We start from the raw sequence: 22,599 nt of genomic DNA on the forward strand, positions 1-22,599 counted from the left end.
TTTCGCAGGCCTCTGTTATCTTCGCAGCGTCATCCAATATGAGTTTTAAATCTAGTGGCGGCATCTTCCTAGTCGCCAGGGAATACCGACGGATCATACTGTTACTTCTCGTGGCGTTTTCTACCTCTTGCTTCATCCTAGACATCGCTCCTTTCGTTTTTTCAACCACTGTAAATATCCACACACTTGCTCCATTTCAAACCATTTCTCTGTACAAATTTGTCGATAGCTGTAAAAGTTTCGTCGCTGGTGGTGTAAGTCTCAAGTACTTCGCTCATCAAAAGTTCTTCTTCGATTTGCATTGAGAATGGGTACCTCACTAACACGAGAAGACTGCCTCTAAAATCGTGTTGGTTCGCTCTTCCACAGTGTGATTATGATGTCCAAAGAATAAGTAATATACACGTGCGCGAAGCTGAAGCGCTTATTACGAGAACAGCCGAGCCAGCAAAAAATCCGAAAATTAATCCGAAAACGGTTGTGGTACGTTTTCGGCTATTTTTCTGAAAATTGTCTGATACAATTTTTCGATGACAAAACGTACTGGGAACTACGCTTAAGAGCGAAATACACCACACAAGCGGCTTGACAAACCAAGCGAAATGTTCCTTTGCTGCAAGCCATTTGGGTTGTGTATGGGTTTTGAAGAGCCCCTGAAGGTAAATTTAATAAAAATCCAAATTTTTTGATTTTCTGGCCGCCATGGTGAAGTTTGATGAAACCGCTTGCGTTGTGTATGAAAAGTTTAAAGAATTTGCCCGCACCACTAGTATACTCTAGCCACTAACGGCACCCCAGGCATACGCTGGCGGCACCCAGGCATTTTCTGGCCGCCATGTTGAAGTTTGATCAAACCGCTTGCGTTTTGTATGAAAAGTTTAAAGAATTTGCCCGCACCACTAGTATACTCTAGCCACTAACGGCACCCCAGGCATACGCTGGCGGCACCCAGGCATTTTCTGGCCGCCATGTTGAAGTTTGATCAAACCGTTTGCGTTGTGTAAAAGTTTAAAGAATTTGCCCGCACCACTAGTATACTCTATGCACTAACGGCACCTGAGGCATACGCTGGCGGTACCCCAGGCATACGCTGGCGGCACCACAGGCATACGCTGGCGGCACCAGGGTGTCGCGTCACCCACTTTGGGAAAGCCTGACTTAAGGTATGTTCGAAGACTTATACAACTAAGGGTAATTGACACCATTTCGCATACTGGTGCGAAATAAAGTCAATTGACATAATTACCTTTTCAAAAGCGATATAAAATCCATTGACATTATTGCTTTTTCAAAAATTAAATTTGTGTAGCTTCGCGGTATTGAATACATGCAACAGTCAATTTTACACACGAGAAAATCGATATATTCACAAAACTGGGGGTCAAATATAGTAAAACTGTATTTTTAGTTTTTCTATCTGACGTCAGGATTTTTTTTAAGGCTTTCAAATTTCTAGGATTTGATTGAATAAAAAAGTGATTCAAAAGATTCGGTGCATTGTAGAATAACAATATGGGTATCAATAAAAAGGAAAAATTCTGTAGAATAGAAAAAATAATAATTTTGGGTGCATCAGGATGAATAAGTATTGAAAATGTCCTTTTAAAACTTTATCGTTGAATATCCTGGGAAATTTCCAATATTTATTTTTGAAAAAAATATATGTCAAGGACTAATATGTTAACTACCACATCCACATTTCATACTGGAAGATACAGGAATCGTTATTTTGGAACCATGTATGCGCTCTAAAAGAATAAACTGACCGTATGATGTATGGTTTAAATACTTTAATTTTTTTGTATACAAGGGCATAGTCAGCCTTTCACCTATGGGGGCAGGAGTTTATACACTCAGAAAAAAGCATTTGGTTAAAACAAGAAAACAGTATCCTTATTTTAGAGTTACTGTTTTTTCCTTAACATTACGAAAAATTTACTCAATTTGAGAAGTTGTTCCTTAATTCAAAAATAGGGCGTCATTAATTTGAGGAAGTAAATTTACTCCGTAGGAGTAATAATTTCCTCAATATAAGTAATAATTTCCTTAAATAATTTTGAATTTGTCAGTGCTGTTAAGACAAAGTTGATTGCTTTCCTGGCAAATGTCGGCTGTGGCGTCGCGTGAAGACTACTGCTTCTGGTTCTGAGATCGCTGGTTCGAGTCCGGAGGTGGTTAGAGTAAGGTAAGTCAATTATTTCAGTTTAAATATAAATTGCAAATTGTAACATTAATTTCATATATGGAAAAACCTAAATTCTCAAATACCATAAAAGAAAAATTAGATATTTTTTTTAAATACAATTTAAAAAATTGCAATAAAAAAAAATAAAAAATATTAAAAAAAAAATCCTGCTCTGGGGCTCGAACTTTGCATCTCTCGCCTAGCGCTCCAGAGCTTTGCTCTGTCGGCCATTGCCACTGTTTGAGCGCCACGAGCAAAATGACATACTTATTCCTTTCACGGGGGATGAAATGGCAATTAAATTTTTCCTAAAAACTAAGGAATTGTGTTTTCCTTAAACTGAGTCAAATTGTTTACTCATATTAAGGCAGCCATGTCATTGGAGCCATTTCAAGGTAATATTTCCTTAGAATAATATCGAGGGCTTATATTCAATACCCTCTATATGCAAAAACTCAATTTTTCAGGAGAGCAAAAAAACTGTTTTGGCAGCTGTTTTTAAAAGTGTTAATAATTTTAAGTACACACGCATGTCTTAAATATTCACGCAATATACTAAAACTAGTTTTTTACTTTTAATTCATTTAATTTTAGTTTAAAGATCAGATAGAGGTTATTGCAATTCGAATTATAACTATTTATACAGAAAAATTTCCTGATAGAGGGTTTTGCAGAATAATGAAAATGTCAGTTCTTTAGACGTAAGTACTACGTTAAACTAAGATTTTAATGCAGAAATCATAGGTGTGAAAATTCGTTCACTTCTATTCCGATGTGCCCAGGTAACCACATAATTTTAAATGTGTTTTTGTGTCAAAAGAGTATTTCACGTGATTTCGAAATTATGTGAGAATCATTAGCACTGTTAAAAGAGGCTTCGCTGGCTGGTTTACTGTCCGTTCAGATGAGGAAATTTCCTTCGTTTATAGAGGCGAAACGTACAGTTGATTCGGCTGTAAATGCCGAGCAGTACGGGGGAAAAGCACTGAAGACAATTGTAACACCCAGCTCTTTTGTTACCACCATATCTGGGACCGTCTGTGAAAATAAGCTCCGATGTAATTTATGAGTATCAAACTGGGCAAATGCCCTTGCGGTAGAGTTTTTACTTTAGTAAGCATCGGATGATGTCGAAATCTTTGATGTAGCTTAATATACGAAATAAAGGTGATTGCTTGCTACATCAGTTTTTTTGTTGAAAGCAGGATTCGACGTGAGAGATAGCTTTTATTGGCGAGGTGGGAAATGCACGGATGCTTTTTCTCCTCTGCTACATAGTAAGGTGTTTCTAGCAATTTAAGATGTTTTTTTTGCGCAGTGTCCATAAATTACGAGCCCAAAGTCAACTTTTACATAATGACAGTTCTGCTTAAAAGTAGGTTTATTGTAAAAAAATCATTCCAAATATTTTCAATGTATCAGTATAGGGGAGGGGTGTTAGACAAGGAGAGAGTTGGATGTATGTATTTATTTGTATTTTCTGCATATGTGAAAAAATTACTTTTTCAGCTTAAATCTGAGCTCCTGAAGATTTGGACCAATTGATTAGATCGTTTAGTATGTTAGAAAAAATAATTTTTACTTGCGTCAAGTCCTTAGTCTTAGAAAAAATTAAAATATCATTAGCGTATTTAATTTGGCAATAGGAATAATAATAGCAGTTTCCCACTCTTGATGATATAACCCTTGAAATAAAATGTAGTTATGGAGTTTAATGACTCTATGTTTGATGGGATACGGATGATTTTTTAGAACGGGGTACGGGATTTCGTCTGTACCAGGGCTTTTGCCTGTCATCGAAGAGATGGTTGGTCAAACTCTTAAATAGATATGAGTAAGAGAGAATTGTGGGAATATTCGGACCGAGTGGAGGCAAATAAACATATACACATCCCTCATTTACTTTAGTAGTGTCATAATCCAAAAAATACAAATTTTTAGTTGAGTATGCAGAAATTATCGCTACGTCTTCTTCTATTTCGTGTAAAAATATCATAGCTGTATTGATTAAACCCTGTATGCAGCTCTCAAGAAAACGGTCAAGAAAAAATTGCCATTATTTCGCGTCTGTGTCCAAGGAATTTTGACATTTTTTGATACTTCACAGCCTGTTGTCTCACTCTTTCCTCAAGAAATAATGGAACGGGCATATATTTCTGTTGCAAAACTAGGTTGCCTTATGCTCTTTCTTCACAAAAAACTTTAGAAAACCGTAGTAGAAAGCGTAGTAAATTTCTTAAGAACTGCGTACTGCCTTAAGGAAATTTGATTCAAGAAAATTTCTTAGCCATTTCTTGTACGTCATTTTATATGGAGTTTTTGCTTTTCTTGAGGGCTGCATACAGGCCTTCACCAGAATCTCACTAGAATAAAATATGTATTCATTTTTAGTATCGGCGTATATGTAAATTCAAAACTTTAAAGCCGTCTTTCTCGAGTTTTGATTTTTTGAGTTATGAAATTATTGTAGTAAATGAGCGGACATGTATATACCTGTAAGCTACCGGCCAAACCCGATCTTAGAATAAACTATTTTTGTAACGCTCATCATCAGTCCAACTGAAGCTACGCAGTCCACAAGATTTGGTTTCGGTTGGACACCGCATTAGGTAGAACAAGTTTAGCCTGGGCAAAACTAGTTTGACCTAAGATCGGATTTTACCGGAACATATACATACATGCATCGGTACATGTAACTTACCCAGTCTTTATTTGACCTGCCACAAAAAAATGGTAATGAAAACGATTTTCCAGCAAAATTTTGCAGATAGAGGATTTTGCTTCTGTAACAAAATGTTATTGCAGATAGTGGATTTTTAAAAATGAGAATATAATACCATAAAAGCAAAATTTTAAGTTTGGCATTATTGTCATGGCTGAAGGATAAATAAGAGCTCACGTTACCATCAAAAACTCATTTTCATCAAAATTGTAGATAGAGGGTATTGAATATAGGAGGAATGTTTTTTCTGAGTGTATAGAGGGAAAAAATGTTTCATTTAATTTTTTTCATTTCATTTATTAATCTATGCATTAGTACAGTAAGATTAAGAAATCTTTTGTAGTACAACAGTAATTTATATATGTATGAGACAATAAAGGTTATAATGAAAGTATTTAATTAGGACTAACGTACGATAAACAAAACTGGCACAGGTATTAGGTTGTATAAATTTAGAATAAAATAAAACTTTGTGATATTAATATGGCTAAATATAATTACCTGTATATATACGTACGAAGAGAGCACATCTCAGTGTAACAGGTATTTAACTTAAGACAAACTAGCGAAAATATGAATACAAGAGACTCTTAAAGTTGCTTTTATCGAAAGTACTACGGATAGAGGCTGGAATCGCGTTCCATATACGAATAGCGTTGGCAAAAAATAGCCTTGCAGAGCTGAGATAGTTATAGCTAGGGACAATTAGGTCACTTACTCGTGTTGATTTTGGAAATATTAATTTTTCATAAAGGTAGCCGGGAGTTTTATCCATCATAAGTAGGGATGTTCCGATACAAGTAAATACGAGTATGTACTCGATACTTTTGTTTCAATACCAACTACTTTTTTTACTCGAATCGTTGTTTCGATAACTACTTGGTATCGAAAGAAAAGTACTTGTATCGAATTGGTTTGCGCAGGTGCCATATCTTGTCGACAATATTTGCTCTATGGAAAATAATTGCTTCGTTTTTATGAAAAATAATTTCTTTAAGCAATGGCACCGCCAAAATCTAACTGCCCGTCTCCACAGGATAAAGTTTATATCTTGATACCTATGTTAGAATATAAATCGCCAATGGAGACCGCTCATTGCTCTTCAAGAGCAATATATATCAGAGCTTATATCTTGCCATCTATTGCCGGAAATTTGGTAGTTTGACAGTTACATTTTCATTTGCACGAAAACTTCGTGTCAACATTATTGATATTTTAATATAAAAGCAAAAATTGAGCTGTTTTCTGTCAAAATATTTGTTATTGTGTACTTGGGTGTAAAATAGTATATATTTTTTTAATTTTATAAGTGATTAAATCCGGCAAAAATGCGTTGTAGAAGCTATCTTACAAATGTTTATATCAAGATATAAAAATCCCACACAAATATTGCCACTGATATAACTTACATCTAGTGACCAAAATTACAGCTGGACAGCAATAAATTTTATCCTGTGGAGACGACCAGTAAAGTGTGGATATAATTTTAAAAAGCTAGTGATACCACAATAAAGTGCAAGCAATGCATTGTAGCCGTAAAATTTTGTGGGAACCTTTCAAAGGTTGAATTTTTTGTCTAAGTAATCGTATTACTTCTAGTGCTACTAATGAAGAAATATACATATCGATACCTTAACNCACAGATAACGTCTGAAAAATAATTTCGCTTTGTTGCATGTAAAAGGATGAAAAATTATCGATATAAGTAGGTATCGATACATTCGGTTGACTCATATAAGTAGTATCGCAATAGCGATTTGAGTAAACTCATTTGAGTAGGTATCGATACTTTGATGGTATCGGAACGTCCCTAATCATAAGACGAAATAGGAATATACAATTTCTAGCTTTCAAGCAGAGTTGGGCATTATTCGAATAAATTGTTATTTAGATAATTATTCGAATAGAATTTTATCCGTAGTATATTTATTCGCAGATAACTTATTCACGGGTAAATTATTCGTGAATAAATTGCTTGCGAATAATTTATTCGTTATTTTAAATAATGAATAAAAACTCATTTACCACACTTTTACTTTTATTTCTATTGTCAAGGATTGTGAGTTAGCTGAATTCTGTTTACTATTTTATCAAGAATACTAGCCCATTCCCGCGGCCCCTGATAAGATTTTTTGCGTTGGCCAATGCAAGAATAGCGTTGAAAACCAAATATGGGTAAAGTAAAAATTCTTAATTTAGGTTGAACAACTAAAGAGCAGAACCCTTCTCACACATATTTCTGCCAAAAAAATAGCGCTCTGATGCTATGTGCAAGAAAAAATCCCTTTCAATGTCATGAGCTTTACCGATGGTCGTATTTCCACTTGTGAGATCTTTTCTAAGCGTGCGTAATCTTCTTCTATGATCTTGCAACTACAACATTGGTCCGATGCGTCAGCCTCTAGGCTTATATCATGTAGCCCAACAAAAGTCCTTATAAGGAAGCTGAAGAGCACAGATGTGCGTTTTCTATTATAGGAGAGCCAAAAATCCTCGATGTAAAATTTGGCCATTGATATACCAACAGTGGTCTTTCTTGGAAGGATGTGGTCGAAACTTTCCTTGCTGATTCGCCACTTTTAAAATATCCAAGAGCTGGTTTCCTTGAGTCTTACTGCTGCAGAAACGGCCGCCCGAGCAATTTCATCAAGCGGAGGTAGATGCAAGGTCGCATTTAGGGTGTATGACGTGAGACATCGTAAATTCGTATAATATAAACATAAAAAACAAAGTAGTCCAGACATATGGGGTTTCTAATGATTTCGACTGCAGCACCATTATGAATTGCAACCTGATTGTACAATAAATAGGGATTTTCTAAATAACTCAACTGCAGCGCCACCTAGCGGGTCCATTTTTCGCATAAGTATTTTTCATCATGCAGGAAGAACACATTTTGAATTTGAACGAAATCAGTTCATAAATACATCATACATAAATACTTTTATAAATAACTCGGCTACATCGCCACCAAGGAGTTTTCTAGTAGCCTTTAGTAGGACTTTATGCGCATGGAATAACCTCCGAAAATTTAAATTAAATCTATCCAGGGGTTTGAGTTAAATCGCAACAACGAAAACGGTTATCATTTTATACATAAATATATGTACATATCTATATACATAAATTACTTGTTTTACTATTATTTTATTCGTTATTCGAATAATTAATGAAGTTGATAATTATTCGAATAACGAATAAAATAATTTATCCGTCATTCGAATCATTTTTTTTTTTTAATAAACAAAATTATTTATTGTTTACGAATAACAAGAAAAACAATTTATTCATTTGTTATTCGTCATTCGAATAAATTTTTCCCAACTCTGCTTTCAAGTAGTCAGAGATTTCACAGCCCAGCAGGCAGAGATATGCTCAAACTTTGCTATCCCAAATACATATGGTTGAAAGCTACCTAAATTTTATGTGCTGATTGAGAGTCTAGCTTGCTATAAACTAGTTCAGGATAGCATATTATCGGAAGTATAAGCTGTATTGCAAGTTTCCGTCTGATATCAATTGGTGTGCAGACATTCTTAAGTTTCTCAAAGTATAATACACCTTTCCGACAATGGAGTTTATATGATCAACACACGTAAGACTAGTATTAATAACATAACCGAGATTAGTTACCTTGGATACAAATTTAATAGATTTATCCCCAATGTATAGTGATGGGATATCTATGAGGTTCAGACGCTTCTTACAAATAGGTAACACGTAACACTTATCACAATTAAGACAAAGACCATTTTGTTTTTAATTAAATTTTTTTTTCTTTGTGTATATAAATAGAAATTTTTGGGATTAAGAAAGTATAATGCTGGATTTCCCCTAGGCATTAAATGGCAAAAATGACAAAGTCGGGCATTAAAAAAAATCGTGTCATTACATTAAAAAAATAGTAATTAAGTTCATTTCCACATGGCATTTTTTCAAATGGCATACATTTTTTGTCATTTCAACGATACCAATTTTTTAAAAATCGGTTTGTAATTTTTTTTGTTTACAATATTTTTTTTTTATAAAAAAGGTATTTTTTGCTTTTAAGTGTTGTTTCTCAAATTTTTATCTACGAAGTATTCAAATACCAGAAGAAAGGGCATTTAATCGCCTTTACAACGATACCAAATTTTTAAAAAGCGGTTAGTATTTTTTTTTATTAAAAAAAGGTGTTTTTTAATTTTAAGTGTTTTTTCTCAAATTCTTATAAACGAAGTATACAAATACGCATATCAGAAGAAAGTAGGTTTGATTGCGTTTACAACGATATCAACTTTTTAAAAACCTATTAGTAATTTTTTTGTTTAAAATATTTTTTTTTATAAAAAAAACTTATTTTTTCCTTTTAAATGTTTTTCTCAAATTTTTACACACAAAGTATACAAATATGCATATCATATGAGAAGAAGGGGGTCTAATCACGTTTAAAACGATACCAACTTTTTAGAAATCAGTTCAACATTTTTTTAAATATAAGGTTTTTAATTTTTCGTAGACCCGACCTTTGCCCCCTTATAAATAGCACCTGTAATATAACTTTGCAAAAAAAAAGTTATAAACCATTTAAATAATAGCAAAGGGCGGTCTAAGATTNAATTTTTTTAAATATAAGGTTTTTAATTTTTCGTAGACCCGACCTTTGCCCCCTTATAAATAGCACCTGTAATATAACTTTGCAAAAAAAAGTTATAAACCATTTAAATAATAGCAAAGGGCGGTCTAAGATTGTATTTTTAGTTTTTTATTTATGTACATATAATAATAAAAAATAATTTTTTACCAAAGATCCTCTTTCGAACTTCGAAGGCCCATATCTCGATTTCAGAGGCGAACTTCGAAAAACGGAGAAATTACTTTTTTATCTATAACTCGATCTCTTAAAAAAATTGGTTTGGTCCAATACCCAGCGGAGTGCGTGCTGTACAGTGTAATGATTCTAGTATCTTCATTTATGTATATTGTAACTATCAATATCTTATAAAGAGAAGTGTAAAATTTTTTTATCTAAAACTAATAAAGTTAGAAGGACGAAATTCGAGGTAGATAACATATTAGTCCTTGGCATATATTTTATTCAAAAATAAATATTGGAAATTTCCAAGGATATTCAAGGATAAAGTTTTTAAATTACATTTTCAACATTTATTCGTCCTGGTGCAACAAAAAATTTAATTTTTTTAAATTCTACAGAATGTTTCCTTTTATTTGATACCCATATTGTTACTCTACAATGCACCAAATCTTTCAAATAATTTTTTCATTCAATCAATCCTAACGTCAGAGAGAAAAATTAAGAATCCAGTTACACTATATTTGGCTCCTAGTTTTGTGAATATATTGATTTTTTCGTGTGTTTTAAAAATTGTTGGTTTTTGGCGCACGGTGATATAGACCCTCGATATTTAAAATTTTTATATTTGTAAGTTATTGAAAGATTTTTGCTGTGTTGGCAACAACTTGTCTGCAGTAAAAAGCATATAATTTGCGTTCAAAAAGTGTGTGAAAACCAATCAGTCAACTTACATGATCCGGTTCCGATAACAAATAATCAATATGGAATTGTTTATACCCGCATTTTGGCACTGATTTGAATGTACCATCTAATAAATACTGTCGTTCTCCTCAGCTGATTTTAAATAATGTTACAAATTGTTGGCGGCGACATGAATACAGTGTAAGAAAATTCCTTTTCTTTAATTGTTTCCTTATACAAAATGTTTCTTTTCCACCTTAGTCATTCCGAATTCGTTCAAAATATGCTCATTTAAAAACAATTATTTCAGTGTTCCTTCTGGATTTTTGGACATGGCGGCAATCCACTGTTTCTTCAATTTAATAGTGTTCGCTTTATTTTTGGAAATAAGACATGTTTTGCAAGTCTTGATCATTTCTACATTCTTTCTTCAAATATTTCTCGTATTCCAGCTCTTTTTGAGGTTGGTTTCTCGCAGCGTGTTTTTGTTATTGTTATTTGTAATTTTAAAATTATTAATAAAATCAATTGGTGGTGATTCATGACTGTGNATTCGTAATTTTAAAATTATTAATAAAATCAATTGGTGGTGATTCATGACTGTGTCTTGTTGATTAATAGCATGCTGAGGATCTGACAATAACCTCTTTCATCTATGGAAGGAAACAACACTTACGGGGCAATGTTTATTGTAACAACATTCATATCTCACGTACTATGCTAGAACAACATTATTATTATTTTTTTTTTTNCCATATTGTTACTCTACAATGCACCAAATCTTTCAAATAATTTTTTCATTCAATCAATCCTAACGTCAGAGAGAAAAATTAAGAATCCAGTTACACTATATTTGGCTCCTAGTTTTGTGAATATATTGATTTTTTCGTGTGTTTTAAAAATTGTTGGTTTTTGGCGCACGGTGATATAGACCCTCGATATTTAAAATTTTTATATTTGTAAGTTATTGAAAGATTTTTGCTGTGTTGGCAACAACTTGTCTGCAGTAAAAAGCATATAATTTGCGTTCAAAAAGTGTGTGAAAACCAATCAGTCAACTTACATGATCCGGTTCCGATAACAAATAATCAATATGGAATTGTTTATACCCGCATTTTGGCACTGATTTGAATGTACCATCTAATAAATACTGTCGTTCTCCTCAGCTGATTTTAAATAATGTTACAAATTGTTGGCGGCGACATGAATACAGTGTAAGAAAATTCCTTTTCTTTAATTGTTTCCTTATACAAAATGTTTCTTTTCCACCTTAGTCATTCCGAATTCGTTCAAAATATGCTCATTTAAAAACAATTATTTCAGTGTTCCTTCTGGATTTTTGGACATGGCGGCAATCCACTGTTTCTTCAATTTAATAGTGTTCGCTTTATTTTTGGAAATGAGACATGTTTTGCAAGTCTTGATCATTTCTACATTCTTTCTTCAAATATTTCTCGTATTCCAGCTCTTTTTGAGGTTGGTTTCTCGCAGCGTGTTTTTGTTATTGTTATTTGTAATTTTAAAATTATTAATAAAATCAATTGGTGGTGATTCATGACTGTGTCTTGTTGATTAATAGCATGCTGAGGATCTGACAATAACCTCTTTCATCTATGGAAGGAAACAACACTTACGGGGCAATGTTTATTGTAACAACATTCATATCTCACGTACTATGCTAGAACAACATTATTATTATTTTTTTTTTTTGAATCGACATACATTAAGCATTGTTGACGCTGTTTCCAATTGAATGAGAAAATAGCATCATTTACTTTATTTCCATATTTTTGTTGACTTTATTTCGCTTTTGAAAAGGTAATAATGTCAATTGACTTTATTTCGCACCAGTCTGCGAAATAGTCTCAATTGACCTTATTTCCGTTGATCTTGTTACATGTCACCGTCATTAATCCCAGCGCTACTTGTGGCCTTATTGCTATTATGTACTTGGGATTCGCTATTGCAAAATATGTATTGCTGCTCGTTTTCCTGTTTCGTCAACGCTTTTCTGTTTTAGGTGTCTTCGTCATGCAGTTCAGTTTATGTCGACGGCTCTGAAATAAGGGGATCATCTAATGCTTCAGTTGTTGTAAAATATGGATCGTATGCTGGATTGGCAAAATTTACTGTTTGGATGCCAGAATTTCCATTGGAAGTTTATGTGTCGGACTTTCGACTTTCACAGATCAAAGGGTGGAAAGTCGTTGACGACAGCAGTATTTTGTAAGTACTCCGGATGCTGTATATGTATATCGTCTTCATCAATGTAAGTGACCAAAAACTATATTCTTTTAGAAGTGCTTTTTATTTAATATTTCATTAGTTTACGCTCAGAGATACAAAAATTCACAGCGAACTTTAAACCATGATGCAATCATTTTTAGAGGTAGTTCCACTCTCTTTTCATATGCCATATTAGCCATTTGACAAAAACGACATTCGTGCTACCAATTCCTTATAAACAATGATCTATTGTTTGAAATTAAGTGAACAAAAACGATAGTTAAAAAAATCAAAATACAGAAAAAATTTATTTTATTCAAAAAATAAAATAAAAACTAGTTGCTGCTTTCCTGGAGGTAAAAATACCAGAAAACCAATTAAGGAAACCAGCTAAACCCAAACTAACTATTTGATAATTTGACGTAAATTATCCGTTCTTTGTCCGTGGGACTAGAAATTTTGCCGCGACATATTATAAAAAATTTCGCGTGCTCTGCTAACTTCCGTGGAAGTTACGTTATTTTTGTTAAATATGTCTGCGAAAAAATTTTTAGTTCCACGGGTTTAGGTGGTTTCCTTAATTGGTTTCAGAAGTCGTCATGCTAACTTTCACGGAAGTTGGCAGAGAACGCGATATTTTTTTTTAAATATGTCTGCGACAAAATTTTTAGTCCCACGGATAATTTACGGCAAATTATTAATTAGTTAGTTTGGGTTTAGCTGGTTTCCTTAATTGGTTTTTAGAAGTTGTCCTGCTAACTTCCACGGAAATTGGCAGAGCACGAGATATTTTTTTTAAATATGTCTGCGACAAAATTTTTGACCCACGGATAAAGAACGGATTATTTACGGCAAATTATCAAATAGTTAGTTTGGGTTTAGCTTGTTTTCAGAAGTTGTCCTGCTAACTACAACGGAAGTTGGCAGAGCACGTGATATTTTTTTTAAATATGTCTGCGACAAAATTTTTAGTCCCACGGATAAAGAACGGATAATTTACGGCAAATTATCAGATAGTTAGTTTGGGTTTAGCTGGTTTCCTTAATTGGTTTCCACGGAAGTTAGCAGGGCACGCGATATTTTTTAAAATATTTCCGCGGCAAAATTATTCTTTTCACGGATAATTAACGGCAAATTATCCGATAGGAATTTTTACTTTGGGAAAAAGTTGTCCTGTCAACTGCAGAGAGGTGCATTTCCCACTCGATGGATTACTCTTCTTCTTCTTCTCTTCTTCTTTATTGGCGCTGTAACCGCCTAAACGATTTTGGCCGACTCCGGGGAGGCCTTCCTCTTCCTTTGTTACCAGCATTTCGGCTCGCGTTGAATATTTTCAGAGCAGGAGAGTTTCTGTCCATTCGAAACCATGGCCAAGCCAGCGGAGCCGCTGAATCTTAATTCGCTGCACTATGTCTATATCGTTGTTAAGCTCATCGTTAAATCGTCTGCGGTATTCGCCATCGCATAAAGGTCCATAAATCTTTCCCAGAATCTTTCTCTCGAAAACTCCAAGAGCCGCTACATCAGATGTTTTCATTGTCCATGCCTCCGCGCTATACACCACCACAGGCATGGTGAGTGACTTATAGAGTCTGTTCTTTATACGACGAGAGAGGACTTAACTTCTCAATTGCCTATTCAGTCCAAAGTAGCACTTGTTGGCAAGAGTGATTCTCCGTTGGATTTCAAAGCTGACACCATTAATGGTGTTGTTGCTGGTTCCCAAATAAATCAAGTCGTCTACTTTTTCAAACTTGTAACTGGGAATAGTGACGTGTGTGCCAAGATGCGTATGACCTGACTGTTTGTGAGATGACAGGTGATACTTCGTTTTGTCCTCGTTTACCATTCGCTTTGCTTCTCTATCTAATCCCGAAAAGGCAGAACAGACGTAGCCCTTGCTTTACCGATAATATCGATGTCGTCGGCATACGCCAGCAATTGTACGCTTTTGCAAAGTATTGTGCCTGAGCGGTTCAGTTCTGCGGCGCTATCTCCTCCAATATCAGATTAAGGAAATCACATGCAAGGGAGTATCAAAGGGCTCTGAGATGTTCTTCCAAATTCTGACTGAGCTGATCGTTTTACACAGCCGTATTAGTTTCGCGGGGATACCAAATTCACACATCGCGGCATAAAGACAACTTCTCTTCGTGCTGTCGAAAGCGGCTTTGAAATCGACAATTAGATGGAGTGTGTCGTTCCTACTCTCGCGAATCTTTTCTAAGATTTGGCGTATTGTGAATACCTGATCTATGGTTGATTTGCCAGGCCTAGAGCCACACTGATAAGGCCCAATCAGTTCATTGACGGTGGGCTGTAGTTTGCCACACAATACGCTCGATAATACCTTGCTGACTTGCTGACTTGCTTGACTGATCCCGCGGTAGTTGGCGCGAATGGCGGGGTTGCCTTTTTTGTGGATTGGGCAGAGCACAATTAAATTTCAGTCGTCGGGTATGCGTTCATCTGACCATATTCTGCATAAGAGTTGATGCATGCAGCTTATCAACTCCTCACCACCGTACTTGAATAGCTCAGCTGACAGGCTATCAGCTTCAGCAGCTTTGTTGTTTTTCAGCCGCGTTATTGCTATTCGTACCTCGGCATAGTCAGGAGTGGGACATCGAATCCATCGTCATCGACTGGGGGCTCGGGTTCGTCTTCTCCACTACTTTCAGTGCTGCAGCCATTCAAAAGTGTTCCCTCCATAATTTAAGTACGTTCTGGACATCAGTGTCTAGGTCGCAATGATTGTTCTTACAGGAGTTCGCCCTGGTCGTGAAACCTTCCGTAAGTCGCCTAACCCTCTGGTAGAATTTTCGGGCGTTCTTCCTGTCGGCTAGCATCTCAAGCTCGCCGCACTCACGTACTTCGGCCTCTCTCTTATTGCGGCAAATACGTCTACCTCCCTTCTTCGGTTCCCTATAACGGTCACACATGGCTCGCGTTGCGCCCGATCGCAGCGTGGCCCTATATGCGGCGTCATTTTTTCTCTGCTGCTTCCTGACACTCCTCGTCGTACCAGTTGTTCTTTCGGGCTCGCTGAAATCCCTCTACTTCTCCGGCGGCGGTACTTAATGATCAGGAAATGTGGTTCCACTGCTGTGTTAGTCGAGTGGCGAATAAATTGGCCGTCTGTTGGAATTGCAGCTTTTCGACGTTAAGCTTTCATTGCATTGTTGGGCGCACATTTTTTTCTGGACAGAGGTGGGTGCATATCTTGGCTGCAACAAGATAGTGGTCCAAGTCGATGTTTGGCCCTCGTAGTGTACGTACGTCCAAAACACTGGAAGCATGCCTTCCGTCTATCGGAGCATGATCGATTTGGTTTCTCGTTTTTCGACCCGGAGACAGCCACGTAGCTTGATGAATCTTATTATGCTTGAACCTAGTACTGCATACTACCATGTTTCGGGACCCGGCGAGGTCGATTAGCCTCGGGCCGTTGTCGGACGTTTCGTCGTGGAGGCTGAATTTTCCGACAGTGGACCCTATGCATATGACCAAGTCCATGATATTGGCTACCATTAACTAACCAGTGCAGAGTCGATAATAATTTCTGTAGCGGACTTAAGCCATTATTACGCTCACTGTTATATTGTAGGTCCGCTCCAATTTTTTAAATATTTTTTTTTTCAATTTCGCTACGAGATAGCCGAGATTTTTCTACTACACCAATATCTAAACTGTAGTTGATTTGTTCTTTTATGACAGGCTTTTTACAATTTGCGAATTTTCCTCCTCTAATAAATTCAATAGTTCGAATCGAAGCATTTTTTGTGTCAATATTTTATGGCATCACGTGTTAAAGTACTGATTAATTCATTCAGACTGAATAAATGTAACTTATCACTGGTATGATAGGTAAAATTATTTTTAGCAAAATAATTGTAAAGGTAGCAAAACGAAAGATGATAAGTGATAAATAAAATTATTTGGTGCAGCGAAATGCTAATAATAATAATAAGTTTTGATAATTTGCATAACTTATATCTTATCCGGTAAAATATTTTCGCTAAGCATTTAAAATTTTGGTGCAACTCTTATCTATGATATGATCAATACTCATTTGAGTGACTTTTTCTTATCATGTCGGTGAAACACAAAACTGCGCATGTTCGATAATTTGCTAAAATGCTAATAATAATTCGATGGTGCAATAGGGCCCAGGACTAGGGATCGAACCGAGGTCCTACGAAGTAGTAGTACGCACCTCTAGCCACTCAGTCACAGCCGCCGCCGAACAAATGAAACATATCGTCGTTTAAAGTAGAAACTGCGTATCGTCATTCTGCAAAAGCGCGTAACTGACATTTACTGCCAAATCCTTATCCATTCGTCCTGAAATATACCAGCCAGAAATGCGATTGCTTTATAAAAAAGAGATCCATTTTGAAATATGAGTGTTTTTACTCTCTGGAAAATAACGCTGGATCACAAATTTTAGTTTGGTTTTGTTCTCCGGACGCCACAATCCAATTTCTATGTAGAATTGCTCGGTCATTCCGAAAATCGAGTTAATTTTTTTTCTATTGATACGTTTTCGAGATATTTGCAATTTACCGAGATTCAGCTTAAAACAAAAAATGGTTCCTCTTAATCACGTATGTCTTACGAACCAATTTATAGATACGTCAAATCAAAGCTAATAAACCATATATACATCACTTTCCGATAGGACTGATAGTTTCTGGCAAATTAATAAATCATTCCAGTTTTTTTATTTTTTTAATGAAAAAATGAAAAAATCAAACTATAACAGAAGAAATTTAAAAAATAACAGGTTTTGTGGTCAAATGAAAATGCGCAAAGATTTTTCGTTTGAAATATGAGCAGAAAAGCGTGTTACTTAGGTGTACGTGGCGTATGAGTAATTTCCTTTCCTGCTAATTTTTCATACAAAAAAATCTTTGCGTATTTTGATTTGACCACTCATTACTTCTTTATTTATCCCTCGCTTCCCTTCATTAGTAACTTGATAGTTTTCGTAACAGAACAGGCTTTAGCAAAAATGCAAAAATTTGGCACAGAACCTGTTATTTTTTCAATTTTACTTCTATTAAAATTTGAAGGAATGATTAATTAATTTGTCAGAAACTATCGGTCCTTTTATTTATTTCTTTTATTACCTTTGTGAAGACCCCAAGTCCATCACTAAGGGCCTCCACAATTTGAATTTCATTTTTATACATATATTTATACTTATTGTTGAATTTTGATAATTATTATAAGTCAATGAATTGTTAATTATATACATACGTGAGATTGAAATACATATGTACATATTTATATTGAAATTCGAAGTACATACATACGTACTTAGGTAAAAGGAAGTAAAGAAAATATTAGCAACAATGTTGTTAGGATAACTGTCTGCCTGCGTGCAGGACAGTATAAATAGAGCAGCAAATGTAATTTGAAATCACTTCTGGTAGAGTAGTCGTATACTCCAGTCGATCGTGCAAACGCAGATTGGAATGGCTAAGCAACGATTGTGAAGACTAAGTTGCTTAGTAGGTAGTTAAGGTATATTGGTGTGACGTGAAAACGCTGCCAAGTAGTACTTATATGGTGTGACGTGGAAACGCCGCCAAGGAAATATGTTATATTGGTGTGACGTGAAAACGCTGCCAAGTAGTACTTATATGGTGTGACGTGGAAACGCCGCCAAGGAAATACGTTATATTGGTGTGACGTGCAAACGCTGCCAACTAAATAGCGAAATAAAGAAGCGTCACTATAAGAATCATTGGCGTATTTATTTTAACGTTTGGATAAGGGAACCCAACATCCGACTGAGCCACAGCCCAGCTATAGACCGGATAAACCGGGCTCGTTACACCTTTGATTTGACGTTCCTGTTTTTAAGATTGTTAAATTGGTTCGTAAGATATACGTGATTAAGTGGAACCACTTTTTGTTTTAAGCTGAGTAACGGTAAATTACAATTATCTCGAAAACGTATCCATTAAAAAAAAAAAAATTAACTCGATTTTCGGAATCACCGAGCAATTCTACGTAGAAATTGGATAGTGGCATCCATCGAACATTTTTGCTGTAAATCAGTGTAATTTATGCAACCTCACATGCGCGGTTTTTGCATTTTGTTGAGACGCGGTTTTGTACTTTAAACGACGATATTTGCAGAAAATTTCAACTTTTTTTTTTAAATAAAATAATAAGAAATTAAAATCCCCAATATCTATTTCACAATAGTGGAAATATTAGGTGTCTGCTGTCAAACACAGTTTCTGTCAAAAAAAATTTAAGTGAAACTACCTTTAAAATATTATGATAAAAACAGTAAGGTAGACCGTTCTCTCAATTCGTCGGCCGTGACTTTTTTTTTAATTTTGACTGCATTTAAAAATCGTATAAAATTGAAAATTAAAAAAATTAAACTTGTTTTTGTTATTTTATGGCCTTATAACAATTATATTCAACAATTTCTATGGACCTTGAGGCCGTTTTTAATGAAAAACTTATTGTGGAAAAGCAACAATAATTTTAAAAAAATGGTAGAAGTGATAGCTATTTCGAAAATCACCACATTTTCTCATCAGACTTCTTTCAGTAGGTTTCGAACCGACGATCCCACTGACTCAGCCAGTTGCCTACGCACTGTGCTAAGTTCGCCTTGTGAATTATTGTTACTTTTTTTGCCACTTTTTCATTTGTTAAACCAACACAATCAAGCGCAGCTATTCCGTTGTAATTCTCACTTGATGATGTGGTTGTTGGTTTTGTTGGTTTTTATTAATAATTCTATTTTTAGAATGTTTTAACTTTTAGGTGTGCTCGTCCTTAAGTTATTTGTTTTTTGTTATTTTATGGCCTTATAACATTCACACTTGATCTTGTGGTTGTTGGTTTGTTGGTTTTTGTTAATAATTATATTTTTAGAATGTTTTAACTTTCAGGTGTGCTCGTCCTTAAGTTATTTGTTTTTTGTTATTTTATGGCCTTATAACAATTATACTCAACAATTTTTATTGAGCTTGAGGCCGTTTGAGGACGAGCACACCTAAAAGTTAAACATTCTAAAAATAGAATCATTAACAAAAACCAACAAAACCAACAACCACATGATCAAGTGTGAAATGCAGCGGAATAGCTGCGCTTGATTGTGTTGGCTTAACAAATGAAAAAGTGGGAAAAAAGCAACAATAATTCACAAGGCGAACTTAGCAGAGTGCGTAGGCAACTGGCTGAGTCAGTGGGATCGTCGATTCGAATCCTACTGAAAAAAGTCTGATGAGGAAATGTGGTGATTTCCGAAATAGCTATCACTTCTACCATTTTTTCAAATTATTGTTGCTTTTCCACAATAAGTTTTTCATTAAAAACGGCCTCAAGCTCAATAAAAATTGATGAATATAATTATTATAAGGCCATAAAATAACAAAAAACAAATAACTTAAGGACGAGCACACCTAAAAGTTAAAACATGCTAAAAATAGAATTATTAACAAAAACCAACAAAACCAACAACCACATGATCAAGTGTGAATTACAGCGGAATACCTGCGCTTGACTGTGTTGGCCTAACAAATGAAAAAGTGGGAAAAAAGCAACATTAATTCACAAGGCGAACTTAGCACAGTGCGTAGGCAACTGGCTGAGTCAGTGGGATCGTCGGTTCGAATCCTACTGAAAAAAGTCTGATGAGGAAATGTGGTGATTTCCGAAAGAGCTATCACTTCTACCATTTTTCAAATTGTTGTTGCTTTTCGACAATAAGTTTTTCATTAAAAACGGCCTCAAGCTCAATAAAAATGTTTGAAAAAAATTAAATTGTTAAAATTTTTTGTTGTTTGAGATTGAAATGGGTATATGGGTGGTGTCAGTTTGTGATTAAATTTTAAAGTGCTAGGTTTGATTCCGTATTTCTCGGAGTAAATGTAGTAAAACTAAAAAAATTAAAAATCGTTCAGAGCGAGAGAGTAACACTCAAATTACCGGGACCAGTTTCTAGTAAAAAATGGTAACTTCTGACAACTTCAACATAACCTCCAAATTTCGCTTGCAAAATTTTGCTTATTTCTTAAATAAACACACTCAGCTCACACATGTAAGTAACCAAAAATAATTAAATATTTTATAACATGCATTAGCAACGTGCACTTTTCTTTTCAAACACACTGCTGCTAATCGTCTGACCCATTTACCAGCAAAAAATCTTCATACTAAAACTGGTAACTTCTGACAAAGACCTGACCATATTTACTCCCTTATTTGTCCAATCAGTTGCCAGAGAACCGAGCACGGGATCGACTTCCAGTAAAATCTGGTAAATTCCGGTAAAAAATGGTATGTTCGGACTCATATGGGATCACAACATATATTGTTTGCAAACGTCAGAAATGATAAAAGTGTCTCTCAGCCTTTCTATATTTCCCTATTTTGATCATGGTTTAAATGTTAAAAATATATCGTCATTTTTTTTGAAGTTCTAAGAGCATTTTCCAAAAGTGTTTGCTTAAAAATTTCATATTGGTCATATATGCATTGTAAAGTGTCAGACAAAACATATTGCGCTTTTTTTCCTTTTATATTTACTAGTAAGGAAGTTTGTAAATTCTTTACATGTTTTTGCAGCCAAAAAGACAGTATTTATTGGTATAAGGCGTGCCTTAGTTTTGCCTTTTAGAAGATAGAATTACATACATATACACGTGTAAACAAATAGCCGTTTCCCATAACTTTCGTAGTCGAAAAATATTTAATATAATTCGCTAAAATTTGTAATATCAAATCTGTGTTTTCTGCTGCGCTGATTATTTCTTTAGTATCTTAAAAGCTTTTTTTACTAAAGAGCGTGTCAGACGTGGCAATATTTCCAACTTTTCTCCGCAATTCGCTGTCAAATTGTGAAAGAAATTTTATTTCGATGTGTGAACAGCCAGAAACACCTTTCTGTCACATTTCGGAAATCAATTTCAGAAATAAAAGCTGCAAGGTGTGACTGCAATTGATTGATTTCGATTTCGAAAACATATTTCAAATTGCTCGTACTGCGCTAGCAATTTTTGTTTTTGATGCAAGTGATGTCAAACTAATCGAGTGTTGCCGTGTGACACTGATCGCGAGTTTGTGAGAAATATAACGCATAATTTTGAATGAACTAATAGAAGTGATTTTAACTAATTATTTTTCCGAATTTAATTGTTAGTTACGAATAATAAATTAAGCTTCAAACTGAAAATTATGTTTTTATAACGAATGGAAATATCGAACAACCGCCAAAGCAGCTCACGTCTGTATTTTAGTATCGAGAAAGATTGCCAGAAATTCATCTGTGTGAACAGCCAAAAAAAGAAAATTTTCCCTGCAATCCGCCGTTCAGAAATAAAAAATCTCTTTCGAAGGACACTTTGCATACAAAGTGTGACCGCTCATGCAACTGCTTTCTGAAATTTCTCAATTTGACAGCCTTTTCGAAACATATGCCATTGCCACGTCTGACACACTCTTTAGATAAAGCGTACTTATTTATCGGCCGGATATGTTTTGTTGGACACTGTTATTCGCTAACCTTTCCGGATTTTTGTACATATTGATTGTTTCATAGATAAATTTAACAAAATTTCATATATTCGTAGGTCAGGTAAACAAAGCCAACGTCGTAAAAAAAGATCCAACGGATGGAGTCACTATAAAAGTGAAGTAGGGATAGCAGATAAAGTTGTTTGTAAGGCCCGGTATCAACAAAGCCCTGTGGAAGTATATGCCCGATTTTTAGCTATTGATCAAGTGAGTTTTGTGAAAAGCGGTTACTTACGGTTTTTAAGGTAATTATTTTGATCTTGTAGAACTCTGGACGCATAAGTTATTTTATCTCACGCCGCACTGGTCTGCGTGTTACGGATTTGGTTCAACCGCTCCTACGTGTATCCGATCCGAAAATTGCTACATTGAAAGGAAGAATTCTGCAAGGAAAATCAATGGGACGAACCGATATACAGGTATAACACCTCATCGCTATTG

At 35.0% G+C, this 22,599-nt stretch overlaps 1 protein-coding gene across 1 annotated transcript in view; it reads left to right on the forward strand.

Annotated features, from left to right (window-relative positions):
• LOC108357990 (transmembrane protein 132C-like) overlaps positions 1-22,599 on the forward strand; it is a 350,976-nt gene that overhangs the window by 151,255 nt on the left and 177,122 nt on the right. Inside the window, exons 6-8 of the mRNA XM_017609094.1 lie at positions 12,404-12,609; positions 22,215-22,365; positions 22,425-22,577. Coding sequence (XP_017464583.1) covers positions 12,404-12,609; positions 22,215-22,365; positions 22,425-22,577 — 510 coding nt within the window. The remainder of the gene's footprint in view (positions 1-12,403; positions 12,610-22,214; positions 22,366-22,424; positions 22,578-22,599) is intronic.

The sequence above is a fragment of the Rhagoletis zephyria genome, unplaced genomic scaffold (assembly GCF_001687245.7).
Source record: "Rhagoletis zephyria isolate East Lansing unplaced genomic scaffold, Rhagoletis_zephyria_1.1 Rzeph_scaffold_00187, whole genome shotgun sequence".
In the NCBI taxonomy this organism is placed as follows: domain Eukaryota; kingdom Metazoa; phylum Arthropoda; class Insecta; order Diptera; family Tephritidae; genus Rhagoletis; species Rhagoletis zephyria.